This window comes from Ixodes scapularis, unplaced genomic scaffold (genome assembly GCF_016920785.2).
Source record: "Ixodes scapularis isolate PalLabHiFi unplaced genomic scaffold, ASM1692078v2 PGA_scaffold0__279_contigs__length_252992795, whole genome shotgun sequence".
Classification (NCBI taxonomy): Eukaryota; Metazoa; Arthropoda; class Arachnida; order Ixodida; family Ixodidae; genus Ixodes; species Ixodes scapularis.
Genome location: NW_024609835.1, coordinates 194,493,661 through 194,506,747, shown reverse-complemented (window position 1 = coordinate 194,506,747; position 13,087 = coordinate 194,493,661). Strand labels below are relative to the sequence as shown.

Sequence of the window (13,087 nt, the reverse complement as noted above, 5' to 3'; positions counted from 1 at the left end):
GCCTGTGGTACCTAATATTTGCGGTTGCAGCATTATTCAGGGGTGCCATCACGTGTCTGAGACTCGTAACATCAAGAAATATAGGTGCCCTTTTCTTTTAAAGTAACAATCTCCCTTTTAAGCCAATTATCAGGGCTAGTTGTAATTGCAAATAGTGATTTCTAGCGCTGCTTCAGCGCTTATTTAAATGTTTGTTTATTTGCTCTCTATGACTATGCATGCAATGTAAAATTAATAACGAAATGCACACATACCCTCTTATTTATACTATAACATATTCCGAATATTTATCTTTGTTGTTTTATTTTTGCAAGCCTAATATCGGGTGGTAAGATAAAGGTTTAATATTTAAAACCCCATTGGGAGAGCAAACGAGTTTTTTCTTATGTCAATCTTAGAACGCGTGTATTTCAGTGCGGTATATAGCTCGCCCAAAGTAAGCAAGTAACGGCATCTAGTTGTCAGCAGAAGTGAGTAGCGGTGCAAAAATAGCTCTTTCATCTACGTAATGATTTCTGATTCTTTCAAAAATCTTTTTTTTTTCTCACTAAAGTTACGTGGAATTTTATATACTTTTAGCATATGACAGATTTCATGTGTCTCTGTTTAGGTTTCAACTTGAAGCTTGATTGGATGATTTTTATATTAATAATTTTAGGATGTTATGGAGCGTTCTACACTCTAAATATGGGTGTAACGATTACACACGATGTCACATCAAAGACACCCTAAAACTTCAGTTCTACGTACAGCGCACTGACGTCAAACGGACGGCCCAAACTATTAAGAAAGGCTTGATAACGGTGGGATAAAACATCTTAAGCAGCTAAAGTACGTACCAAAGACTACAGAAAAAAAAACGAAGGTATTGAGAAGGCCAAGAAAACCCCGATTGCTTTTTTTGCAGTCAGTCAGACTTACATTAGCTGTTTTGATAAGTTTTACGACTCGGCTATCAAGCCGCTCGTGAAAGCTGGTACCGTCTGTTGAACGTCAGTGCGCTGTACGTCTATCTGAAATTTCGGGGTGTATTATATGTGACAAGGAGTTTAACAATATAATTTTTTTTGTATTTTTTTTTTGCGTCATGTCGCAGTATGTTGGGGGGGGGGGGGGGGGGGGGAGACGCATCATGTGACGCTATATTTTATTGCGTGTGTTTAACTTTTTTAATATTTTCGATTGGACGTCATCTCGCTGAGCCACAGTCGAAAAATGTATTTATTTATATTAATTTCGGTTTGTTTAGATTTAATAATGGTGCTCCCAAACAACTTCAGGGCTTCAATAGGGTTGCTCGTACAGATAGTCTACTAGAATAGAAAGTAAATAAATAAATATCATCACACATTTATGATCAAGGAGTGACTGTACACAATTTTAAGCATTCAAAAGGGCATAAAAATAACTCTCAGCGTTATTTGACTTATCATAGAGAAGTTGCACACGAATCAGGGAAATTTTATATTGTGAGCAGCGTGGGTAAAAAAGTAGATTGTACCTATTTTGTCGTCGGGGAACATGAAACAAATTTTACCAAGCAACAAATGTGAGTCATTAAGATCATTGAACACTTTGTATGAGAACACTAAATTAACGAGTTCATCTTCTTTCAGAAAGAGGCGAGTGACAGAGTTTTGTAAAAGGCTCACATAATTATAAAAGAAGTTTGCGTCCGATATGGCGATCATAAACAATTCGAACAAGACGTCGTTGCACACACTTGAAATGGTGGGTTTGATTTACGCCTAGAAACTTTTATACAGTTAAGAAAATTCTAACTGTGACAAAATTAGCGAGCGAAAGAGATTAAGTATGCGCGAACAGTTTTGGAAGTTTTGAATGATACATCATATTATGTCTAGCCAACGAAAGGATTCAATGACAATTTTACTAATATGAGGACCGAAATTCAGGCGTGAATTATTAACAACTCCCAGGTCACGCACCATTGAAGGCCTTGATATGTCAGAGCCATCTAATGTATAAAACTGGACACTGGCATAAAAGAAACAACTTTAGTTTTTACGAGATTTAAAGATAACTTATTTGACAATATATAGAAAATATATGGCATTAATGTCGGGCTGTAGTAGGTCACATTTTCCTATAGTGCTAATGATACGATACATTTTAACATCGCCAGCAAATTGAAGCACCTCCGAATTGCCTACACTAGTCGCAAGGTCATTCACAAATACTGTAAACGACTTAATTTTCGTGAAGACCTAATTTTCGCGAATTTCGCGAATCGTCTACCATTTGCCGAACAATAGGTGCCGCGAACATTTGCAGTAAAATGTAAACATATTGGAATCTATATTGAGATCCCATTACATCGCGAAAATCAGAACCCGCGGATACTTCCAAAATTTCAGCTTTGACCTAAACCGCGAAATATTGAACTCGCGAAAAATAAGTCGTGTACAGAATACTAAAAAGTAGTGGTCTAAGGTTTAGACCTTGTGGCATTCCAGATTCTTGGACGTGAGGAAAAGACCCGTGCCCCAAATAAGGTAATGCGTTCGGACGATCCCTGAGATGGCTTTCAAACTAATTACAAAATCCAAAACTAACAAAAAAAATTAGATAACTTTGCTAACAAACAAAGACTGTGATCTACATGATCAAACGGTCTAGAATAGCCAAAAAAAAAAGTACATCTACCTGCCTTGAAACCCAACAAGAGGCATGGCGAATTCACAATAATGTTATAAGGTTTGTCTCAACAGATCGCTCGAAAAGAAAAACCAAGCTGGTGCAGACTGAGCATAGTCTTAAACTGGAAACTGACACGCTTGAAAATGTATTTGTCAAAAACCTTAGCAAAGGTACAGAGCAGTGAAATTAGTCTATAATGGTCGACACACATGGTGCTTTCAGCTTTGTGGACTGGCATAACCAAAGAGTTCTTTCATGCCGAGGGGAACGTACTTGTCTTAAGGGACATATTGAATACCTGTTACAGCACAGGAGCCAGTATCTCACGGCACCCTTAGTATTCTTTTCTTACGATTACGTCAGGGACCCGATGACTGAGAACGTCGATGGTCTGCGGATGCTGGTAGTCATAAAAATGACTGACAAGACTCCATCAAGTGGAGAAAAATAAAAAAAAACGTCTATTTACAGTGCAGATCGAATCGTTGCCCGACCGACGTTCTTCACGGCCCTCGCGCGTTCCTCTTTCTTCCCTTCTTCTGGTTCCGTGTCTCGCTAGAGCCACAGCGGCGTCGCTCACTTTAAAGTCAGCACTGTGCGAAAAGAAAGACGAAACCGAAACCCTGCGCATGTCGCGCCTCTGGATTTACGGTTGTCGTTCACGCTAGGGTGCCTTCATGTTCGCTTTGCTTAGGGTGGAGACATCTGGCCATTTTGTTCCACACGTTTATTCTCATTTTTTGTTCAGAAGCGCGTGAAAGAGCGTGTCCCTGCACGCGTCTGCGGCGCTGACTGTGCTATGGCGACATTTTGTTTCCGTCGATTTCTTTGTATTTTCCCCGTGAGCGCGTGCTGTCGGCATCGGGTACTACAAAGGGTGGCATCACCCTAAACAGAAGGACATTGAGGCACCCTAGTTTACGCTGACCTTCACACCTCCCCAACAGGTATAATTTCGGGGCTTCAATGTCACAAAATTATCACACAAAACAAAACAAAAATGTCCGCCCGTCATACACTGGTCAATTGCGCTCTGGTAAGGTGATTTTGAATGTGCCCGCCAAGGCTCTAAACACCCCGTTGCTACCAAAAAGTGCCTTAAGACTTACATCGTATGGACAGGAACGTGCATCTAAAAAAAATCAGCAAAGGCGTATGGGTAACATAATCTCTCTCTAGGCCAGGCTACTTTCCCAAACACGCAACTGCCCGTTCAATCATACAAAAAAAAAAAAAAAGAAGCTTGCCAACTTAAATATACAATTTATTTAAACAAACACACCAAAACTTCGGTTCGCGTATACGACGAACCAAAAACCATTGCTTGACAAATCAGTCGCTCCTCCTCCATGCGGTCCGGGTGGACCATTTGGACCTCGCGCTCCGCAAGCTGGTCGATCTCGAAGGCTCTCAGCGGCGGCGCCCGGCCCTCCACCGGAAACTCTGCGGCCTTGGTCTGCTTCTCTTTTGAGCTGGGCCACTCCTCCTTTTTAACAGGTTCACCCTCGGCCACTTTGTTGGGGCCTCCTCCCTGGGTCGGGGGTGCCTCTTCGCCACTCGCCGCCCCCGCCGCCGCCAGGTCGCCATCGTTCGCACACCCAGCACTTGCTTGTCTACCGTCGGGCTTGCGGTCCACGGCCGAGGCGGACACCACCGAGAAGATGCCCCGCAGGTTGCGACGCACTTTCTCCTTGATCCTGAACGCTTCGCCCCGGCCACAGAGACAATCTTGTTCACCGTGAAGCTGCCTGGCTGGAGGTCCGCGTGGGGCACCGCTGACTCCTGCGGGTACTTGGCCTCGAGGTTGAAGGGCTTGCTACGGTAGAAGGTGAGCATCTTGCTGAAGGGCAGCTGGTGCCAGCAGGGAAACACCTCTGCCCGGCTTTCCTCTCCCTTGCCCGGGTCCTAGCACAGATCGATGGGGTAGAGCTGGGCGTCCACCACCGCAAAGTCTCGCATCTTGAAGATGGGTGACCCCATGCCACACTGCAAGGCGCAGCCCCGAACCACCGCCTTGTCTTGATGCAGCGTCGTCGAAGGCTCCCGCTGGAACAACTTGCGGACTAGCTGCTTGACCGCCGGCGCCCGGGTGCCGCCCCCGATCAGCTCCACCGACTAAACGTCCGTCGGCCGCAGCCCGGCCGCTGTCAGCGCCCAAGCCATGGCGCGAGCGGCCGGCGCTCGCAGCTCGGTGGACATGGCCTCGAAGGTCTCTCTCTTCATCTTGCCTGCAACGTCCCCGTCGTTCTTGAAGCACTCGATGTTGAGCGGCAAGTCGTGCGGGTTGGCACTCATTGGCTTCTTGAGCCTCTCGCACTCGGTGATGAGGCGCATGAGGGCGCGCCAGTTGGTGGCCATGTCCAGCTTGTAGCGCTCCTTGAACTCATGGACAAGGTAGCGCACCAGCACCACGTCGATGTCGCGGCCCCCGACTCCGTCGAAGATGGTGGCCAGTATCTTGAGCCGGTCCTTGTTGAAGGCCACCAGCACCACCTGGAGCGACTAGTGACCCCTGTTCACGAAGGTCACCACGCGCGGCTTGTCCTCGGGCAGGTCGTACTTGTAGCAGGCGAAGCTGAGCGCCACGGCCGTCGACTGCGACCTCACAACCTTCATCAGTAATCGCGTCTTCAGCTTCACAAACCATCGGTTCCAAGTCAACCCTCCCGCAAGCCCATTTTAGGCTGTCGTAGTCATCGGGCGTCAACAGCATGTCTATGCCATTAACCAATTGTTCAGTGACGGCGCACAAGAGCGGCACCTCTCGAGGGACGTACTCAACGTAGCTTGTGGGAAGAGTCATTGGTATATGGCGTAGAACGGCGCTCACGCTGTCCCCGAACGCCCCAATCAGTGTCACCCTTCCGGACGACCCCTTCATTTCAGGCGCCACCCCCTCACGCACGACGCTAATCTCTGCTCCGGAATCGATAACTGCCTGCACCATCCTCGGGCCGTATTTCACCTCCACTATCTGCAACTCAGCGCGCGTACGGTTCCGATTGACATTTATGTCCTTGAACATACTTTGCTGAAGTGGTGTTAAATTTGTTGAGATGTAGCCCACCACGGAAATATATCTTTGTCCTCCATCTGCCATCTTCCGTGGACAGCCACTTGAAAAGTGTCCCATTTCCTTGCAGCTGAAGCACTTCACCCGGGAACCGTCAGGTTTAGTACCCTGCCTTGGGTTCTCGTGTTTCTCCTCGAGAGAAGTGGCCTTTGTTGTGCGGCATTAGCGGCTCTTAGCTGACAGGTGATCTCGCTTTTTGAATTGCTCGCCCTCGTCGAAACGGTCAGCCAGCGCAGCCACCTCTGCTGGTTTGAGCCATTTTCCGGTCTCGTTTAGCGTTACATAGGTCTACATGTCAACGGGCAAGGAATCTTTAATGCGATCAGAAACCATTAATGCTAGCAAGTCCTCAAGAGAGTCGATCGAGCGACTTCGAGCATAATACTCAAAAGAGCTCTCAACCCGCGTCGCAAACTGAGTCCAGGATTCTTTCTCCAGTCTAGTGGCTTTGAGAAAAAGCTTCCTGTACTCCGCCGGCGACAGTCTGAGTTCCAAGAGAACTCGCTCCTTAACCGCACTGTAATCACTTGCTTCGCCGACGGGCAGCCTATTCACCAGCGCCCATATGCTCCGTAAGATAAGGTCGCACGAGTGAACCCCTTAGACACTTGCGTTCGAGTGCGTTTGACTGTGTTGCGGCGAAAACCGAAAGCGAGTCACCGGCACATCTGTGCTTCGTATGAAGCGTGGAATCCAATTCAAGGAATCTTCTTGGCACGCGATATAAGCAGCAGGGATGTCCTGGTGTCTCGCTGCCGCAACGCAGTCAAACGCAGTCAAACGCAACTGTGTGAACCGGGCTTTAGGCGCTCAGGCACCCCATATGTCGCAAAGACATTTTCGACACCGTCGAACCAGCTTGGTACGAGCAGTTCGGAAGACGACATTTGTGTCAAAACACCCTTCATGAGCCTGGAAAAGCTAAGCACCTCGTCCCTCAGGTTGAGGTCTGCGCCGCCTCCACTGGTGCTGAATCTGTTTTCCGCACGAACTCGCTCTAGTTCAAGCTCTAGACGCACTAGCCGTTCTTTTTCTCTTACGAGCTCAATCTCTCTTTCAATCAGTGAGCTACTCGATCGGCCATTCCGGACCCCTTCCTCGTGCGTCCGCACGGTCGCCACTGGTCTACTCTGAGGTGACGGTTCACCTTGCACGTCGACATCGTTATCATTAGCTCTACCCCGATCCAACGAGGGAACCGGCCTACCCGTTCCCCACTACGTAGCTCCATGGCGGGCGCCAGTCAAAATAATCACCTTACCCCTGAAGGTTGAGAAGTCCCTAAGGCAAGCACACGCAGTCTGTCGATCGGAACAGGGGGGCTATGTTGCGCTTTTTGCACTCCCAGGAGACTAGGGAGAGGGAAGTGACGTCAACGACACAGCAAACGCAGATTGGGTGTTGATTTCGTTTTCTTCTGTCAACATCCAATCTGCATTTGCCTTGTCGTTGACGTCACTTCCCTCTCCCTAGTCTCCTGGGAGTGCAAAAAGCGCAACATAGCCCTCCAGTCCCCCCCCCGATAACGGTGTCCGTGTCGTGTAGACGCTTTGCAGTGGTGTGAGTCCGCAGCACTTCCGAAGCCGCGTCGACGCGAAGTCCCGGCGTTCCAAGTCTTATTCGTTGAAAACGCTGCTGAGGCCCAGCAAATTGCCACCTCTCTTCTTGTTAAATGGAGTCGCTGTCCGCTGAATCTGCTGGGTCGTTCCAGCCGGCGGGGCCCGCTGACGCAATCCTGTCGATTGCGCCAGTGAAGGTTCGTTCTTTTCTTTCGATTATGTCACGGACCCGATGACTGAGAACGTCGATGGTCTGCGGATGTTGGTGGTAATAAAAATGACTGACAAATAAAATAAAAAGAAACGCCTATCTACAGTGCAGATCGAATCGTTGCCCGACCGACGTTCTCCCCGGCTCTCGCGCGTTCCTCTTCCTTTCCTTCTTCTGGTTTCATGTCTCTCTCGAACCACAGCCGCGTCGCTCACTTTAAAGTCATGACTGAGCGAAAAGAAAGACGAAACCGAAACTCTGCGCATGTCGCGCCTCTGGATTTACGGTTGTCGTTTAAGCTGACCTTCACACCCTTTGATAATGAAGGCAGGTAACCCGTCTTCCCTAAAGAATTTTTCCTTTTTAGCAGCAAGCTCCTTAATTGCAAAAAATACGTCATTATAAGTCATTTTAGGAGTGAACATAAGGCGGAAGTTATCTCGGCACGTGGTTGTAATAACCGACAAGGCTGTGATAGAATTTCGCATAGAGGAGAAATGCTTAGCAAACAGAGGGCAAGTACATAGAGGATCGGAATTGTGACCTGAGATGGTCTTCAGTATGATGGCCTCAGATCTATTAGATAGTCTGCTGTATCTAACATACTCCCAAAGTCGGTCAGCGCGGCACTTTAAGTCAGACTCAATAGTCCTGTCACATCTGTTCATCTCCTTGAAGCGACATCTTCACCATAGAACGATGTTTCTTAAGTAAGGAGTGCGATCTTTTCAAACCGGAAGACTTGCAGTTTTCGTGAATCCGAGATTTAAGGACGAATGCCTGCCGGAGATCACGTGAAAACCGCAAGAAACATTTACCTCGGCCACTTCGTTTTACCGGTATAAGCGATTTATAGTAGTCTTAATTAGTCCATTCGCAAAGCAATAGTCACTTTTAGTATAGCGTTGTTGGATCTTACGTACGCAATACGCAATAGTATAGCGTACGCTAAAAATGACCTGCTCGGACCGAATTTAGTTGTGCGTTACGTTTTCGAGTGAACACCGCGCATGATCTTGGTTAAATTGGCTAGAGCCGTAGAATTCCGCGTGCTTATAGCGCAACAATGCTCCTGGAGAGAAATATGGAAAAAGAAAAAGTGTCCAATCATTTTATTTCAGATTAAAACAAACCACAGCTGCCTCGTCAAGCGCGCTTTTCTGCAGGGTACAGAGGCTAGGAGTACGAGTGCGTAGCCGAATTCGGTCACGTAGCCTCTGTCAGTCGTCCCGTGAAAACGGCACCTTTTATCAATGCTATCGCGGAATGAAATGCATGACCCTGATGTCCAGTGCATAGCGAGAACTTCGGCGATTTATTTTAGAGTCGTTCGTCCGTCGGCGATGAACTGTGCGAATAGGCTTAGCGTTGAGCAGATCGCAGCGTCGACGCACACTGCGAGCGGCGAACATTTCCAGTGTGCACTCCTTCAGCTGCAGGGCGATCTGATTCGACCGCGGTAGGTCCCAGAAAGAATTGCCGAGCTGAACACCACGCAATTTCACGTAACACAGAACTTCGAAAACACCACGTCGCCCTTGCTGTGCCAGCCGAGGCAACCGCCATCTTGAAACTGGCGCTCTCGTTGGGTCCGAGATCCCTCGAGAGCATCCCGCAAGGCCCGCTAGCCAGCAACGCAAAATTCCCAGCGTTGCGTGCGTACGCAATACGATAGCCCTTCTATTGCGTTCTGCGCACGCGCACTCACGACCCGCAATCTCCTTGCGTACGCAAAGCTATAGCGTACGGTCCACTAAAACTGTCTAATAGCTCGGTAAACATCATCACGCTGGTAAACGTCAACCCAGTCAGTATTGTTGAAATCCGTGTATAACCCGAAGTAGTCGCCGCGAATAAAATTCTACGACGGTGGCTGCACATTCGAAGTTCTGACAAACGGGAATGAAACCGTTAAAGAGACAGGAGGTTGCCACTCATCTATAGGAACAAAAGTATCGGTAATAGTGCCTTCCAAGGCTTCTCGAATGTTGGTCAGAAAAAAGATCAAGGATGTGTCCTGCAGAATATATAGTCTGGTTAATTTGGTCAAGTTTATTAAAATAGACAAACACAAGTAGCGCCAGTTCACTTCCAGAACTCTGTTCGTCACTGAATAAGTGTGTCCCCCTCGATTCTAGGCAAATTAAAGTGACCCAAAATTAAAACATTGTAAGCTGAAAAGTCAACCAACCTAGAAATGTCAATTAAAGTGTGGCTTAGTGTTAAAAGGCCAGAATGAGGTTGGAAGTAGTAGTTTCCGAGAAGCAGATTAATCCAAATGCTTTTCAATGAGTAGGTAGTTCGTTATAAGATGCATAACCATTAAGACTGATGACCCTATGACGATACTGGATAAATTCCTGTAACATAAGGGAAACATCTGAACAGAGGAGTCTGCTCTTTGAATGGTGAAAAGTTGAGGGAAGGTCATTGTTGAGAAAATACCTATTCTGATATTTATACATACCCGCCGAGCTCTCTACAAATCATTATTGCCATAATTTTTAAGTATAAATAACTATGATGTCTTCATTTTCTATGAACATTCAGTAGGAGTACACATTCTTCAAGTGCTTCTTCCTCTCTTTACACTTCTTCCCCAAGTACAGATGCCAAACACGCGGTTTGTGAAGTTTGTGTTGGAAAATATTAACGTATTTGGTGCCATTGTAATCGGAAAGAAAGTAAATGTGCGGTGAAGCTATTTTTTTCCAAAGTAAGAGTTCTATCTAATAATTACTTTCTTAAATTACGAGAAAGCGTGCCTTTTGCACGATAATTATAATCGCTTTTAGTAACACAACCCTCTCAGGTGAGATCTAAGATAGCATCACCGCTCAAATCACACCCTTGTGAATGCAGTTGCATTAAACAGCTCAATAATTTACTAATAATTTTCTTTAACTACCCGTAACAAATGACCTAATCAAATTATACCTACCTCCCATAACTCAAGTTTTGCTAAAGATATTCAATATCTGATTGCATATCTGGAATACGTGCGAGAGGTGTTATATCCGTGTATATTATGATAAGTATTATCTCACAAATAAGCAAATTACTCATTATTCTAAAGCACCACATATACCCTTAAACACCTGAAAACCCAATATTCGTCCTAAAATAGCTAGCGGTACAAAATACACTCGACAGAACGGAAAGCTCATATCACCGTTTGAAGAAGGGGTGAAAGGGATGTAAAATAATCTACTAACATTAATTATATACTTCATTAAGCAGTTATTGAGCTATGCGCCCTCCCCCCGGCCCCTTCTCTCCCGCAAACCCTAGACTTTCCTTAGTGTCCGCGTCATATTAGCTTGTAGACCATGTATATAAAGTGGAGTCAACGTTACTCATTATTATAACTTGCTATAATGCTTGCAAAAGTAACAAAGACGTCTCGACCAGTACCACGCTACCGATCGCTAATAGAAGCACATCCAATTTCAAGATTGTCAACGTTACTTTTACATGCTGGTCTGTACACAAAGGTTCCCAGCCAAAACACCGTTCTTGGATTAGACCTCTTTGCAAAACGTGCAGCGCCGTCCGCTGCGCCGAAAGGCATGCCAGAAACTCAAAGGAACATCAGGTTATAGCAGAACACAAAAGTGGCCTTGAGGACGACGGCGAGTGGGCGAAGGCAGGCGAGCACTGCGGTGCCGTCTCGCCCTTTTCAGTGCCACGTAAGGGCAAGGGGGCGAGCACAGGAATTCGTGCGCGGTTTTCTGTGATTTTTGGTAAATGTACATTTTGCACGTATAGACCAGCACACCGTTGACAAAGAAGTCAGCGTTTGCCCAAGCCTCGTGTGGGCATTGCGCGTGCGCAAAAATCAGATCCGCATCAAGTGATACGTCTGCGCATGTGCTGCGTCGACTGCATCGTCAGCGCAGCTGCGTATTATCATATTCGCGTGTTGGTGTATAGACCTTTGCAAAAATCACCTTCTGCTCGCTTCCATCTTTGTCTGCTGGACTGTGGAACACCTTGTGAGAATGTACTGCTGCTATGCTGTGGGGTTCTTCAGACAGCTGCGCACGCCAAAATTTCAGTGATTCAGCATGATCCGGCCGGGAGATAAGCGATGCAAAGGTCTATACAAGCCAAAGAATTTAGCAACGTTAATACGAGCTACGAGCATGAGTGTATCAGCAGCGAAGTCACCCGACCATAATATGGAGTCAGGTCAGTACAAGCCGCGTAAAGTGGAGCGAGGTTGGAAACCTTTCCTTGCGGCTAGTTTCTTTACAATTAAACAGAAAAGGTACACTTACACGGTGCCGTTGTCTCTGGTGTAGTGGCGTACGTTGAAGCCGTTGTCGTGAAACGCAATACTGGTGAAGGGAATGTTCAGGTAATACTTCTCGCCAGCGATTATATCGTCGGCGAGGTAAATGTAGAGGAACTGGGAGAAGTCGTTCGTGCGAATGTTAAGAATTTCTGGTCCGGGCTTCTGGTCGACCGTAGTGAGACTTGAGTTGGATCGATCGATTATAAGATTGGATGCGTGCATCTGAATCATCTTGGTGTTTTCCTTACACAGAATAAAGATGCGAGCGTGACCCTTGAAGTACACGCTTTGATCCGTGTACACGGGCTCAAACTTCAATTTGTACTCGAGTGGCTCGACTGTCTTGGGAAGTCGCAGATCTTTTTGGTAGTGGTCGCCCGGTGCCGTCTCGGGAACGGGAGAAAACCTATATATGCCTTCTGCCTGAACGCTAACACCTTGCTTGTGCTCTGCGAACAGCTCCGTTTTTTTAGGATGAACTGTTGAGGGCTCTTCGGTCACGGGCGGGGCGGCGGTTGGTGGCGGTGGCGGTGGCGATGGCGGTGACTGTGGCTGTGGCTGTGTTTCGGGTAGCTCCGTCGAGTCTTCTTGCCCACGCACTTCAATGAAGGCCTCTTGCTGCTTCTTGGCCCCTGGTGTTTCGTCCTTCCGTGCTGCGGCCTGTGTGTCTTGCTGCTTCTTGGTCCCTGGTTTAAGGTGGTTTATCAATACGGCCTGGGATTCCTGCTGCTTCTTGGTACCTGGTTTGCGGCGGTTCAGCGGTGCAGCGTGGGCAACCGGCTGTAGGCGCTTTGCCGTCTCAGCGACTGTGTTTCCGTGGTCAACGCGTCGCTTCTTCGTCCGTCCTTCAGCAGGTTCGCCTTGTGCGGCAGTGTTGTGAGGAGGTGAGGGCTGTGGTCCCGATTCCCGCAACGTGTGGCTCACGCCAGCAGGAATGGCGACTGCTGTGACGGTGAGAATCAGGCAACTTCCAAATATGACTTGCCACTTCTTCTCGTTCAGCAAGGTACGCAGGCGGCTGCTGATGGAGACAGTCCGTTTGCCACGCAAGTCCTTGTTGACACGTTGCATGACGCACTCGGCGCTCGACTCGTGCATAACAAGCTTTCGCTTTACTTTCAGTCACGATTCGGACAATAGTCCGAGCGAAGAGTAAAATATTATCCACCGCGTTGGTGTTCAATGTGTTTTAGGCGTACCTCGAAATGGGGACACTGGCTAGAACGGCTGCATTTTGCATTCTTTACCCGAATGCATTTACAAAACGCAGGGCACCGGCGAAGCGA

At 47.3% G+C, this 13,087-nt stretch overlaps 1 protein-coding gene across 1 annotated transcript in view; it reads right to left on the bottom strand.

Annotated features, from left to right (window-relative positions):
* Window positions 1-12,872, bottom strand: part of LOC120851113 (endoplasmic reticulum aminopeptidase 1-like) — a 47,897-nt gene extending 35,025 nt beyond the window's left edge. The window contains exons 1-3 of the mRNA XM_042293811.1: window positions 12,398-12,872; window positions 11,787-12,250; window positions 8,676-8,680 (exon numbers count right to left, since the gene is read on the bottom strand). Coding sequence (XP_042149745.1) covers window positions 8,676-8,680; window positions 11,787-12,250; window positions 12,398-12,872 — 944 coding nt within the window. The remainder of the gene's footprint in view (window positions 1-8,675; window positions 8,681-11,786; window positions 12,251-12,397) is intronic.
* Between the last annotated feature and the right edge of the window lie 215 nt (window positions 12,873-13,087).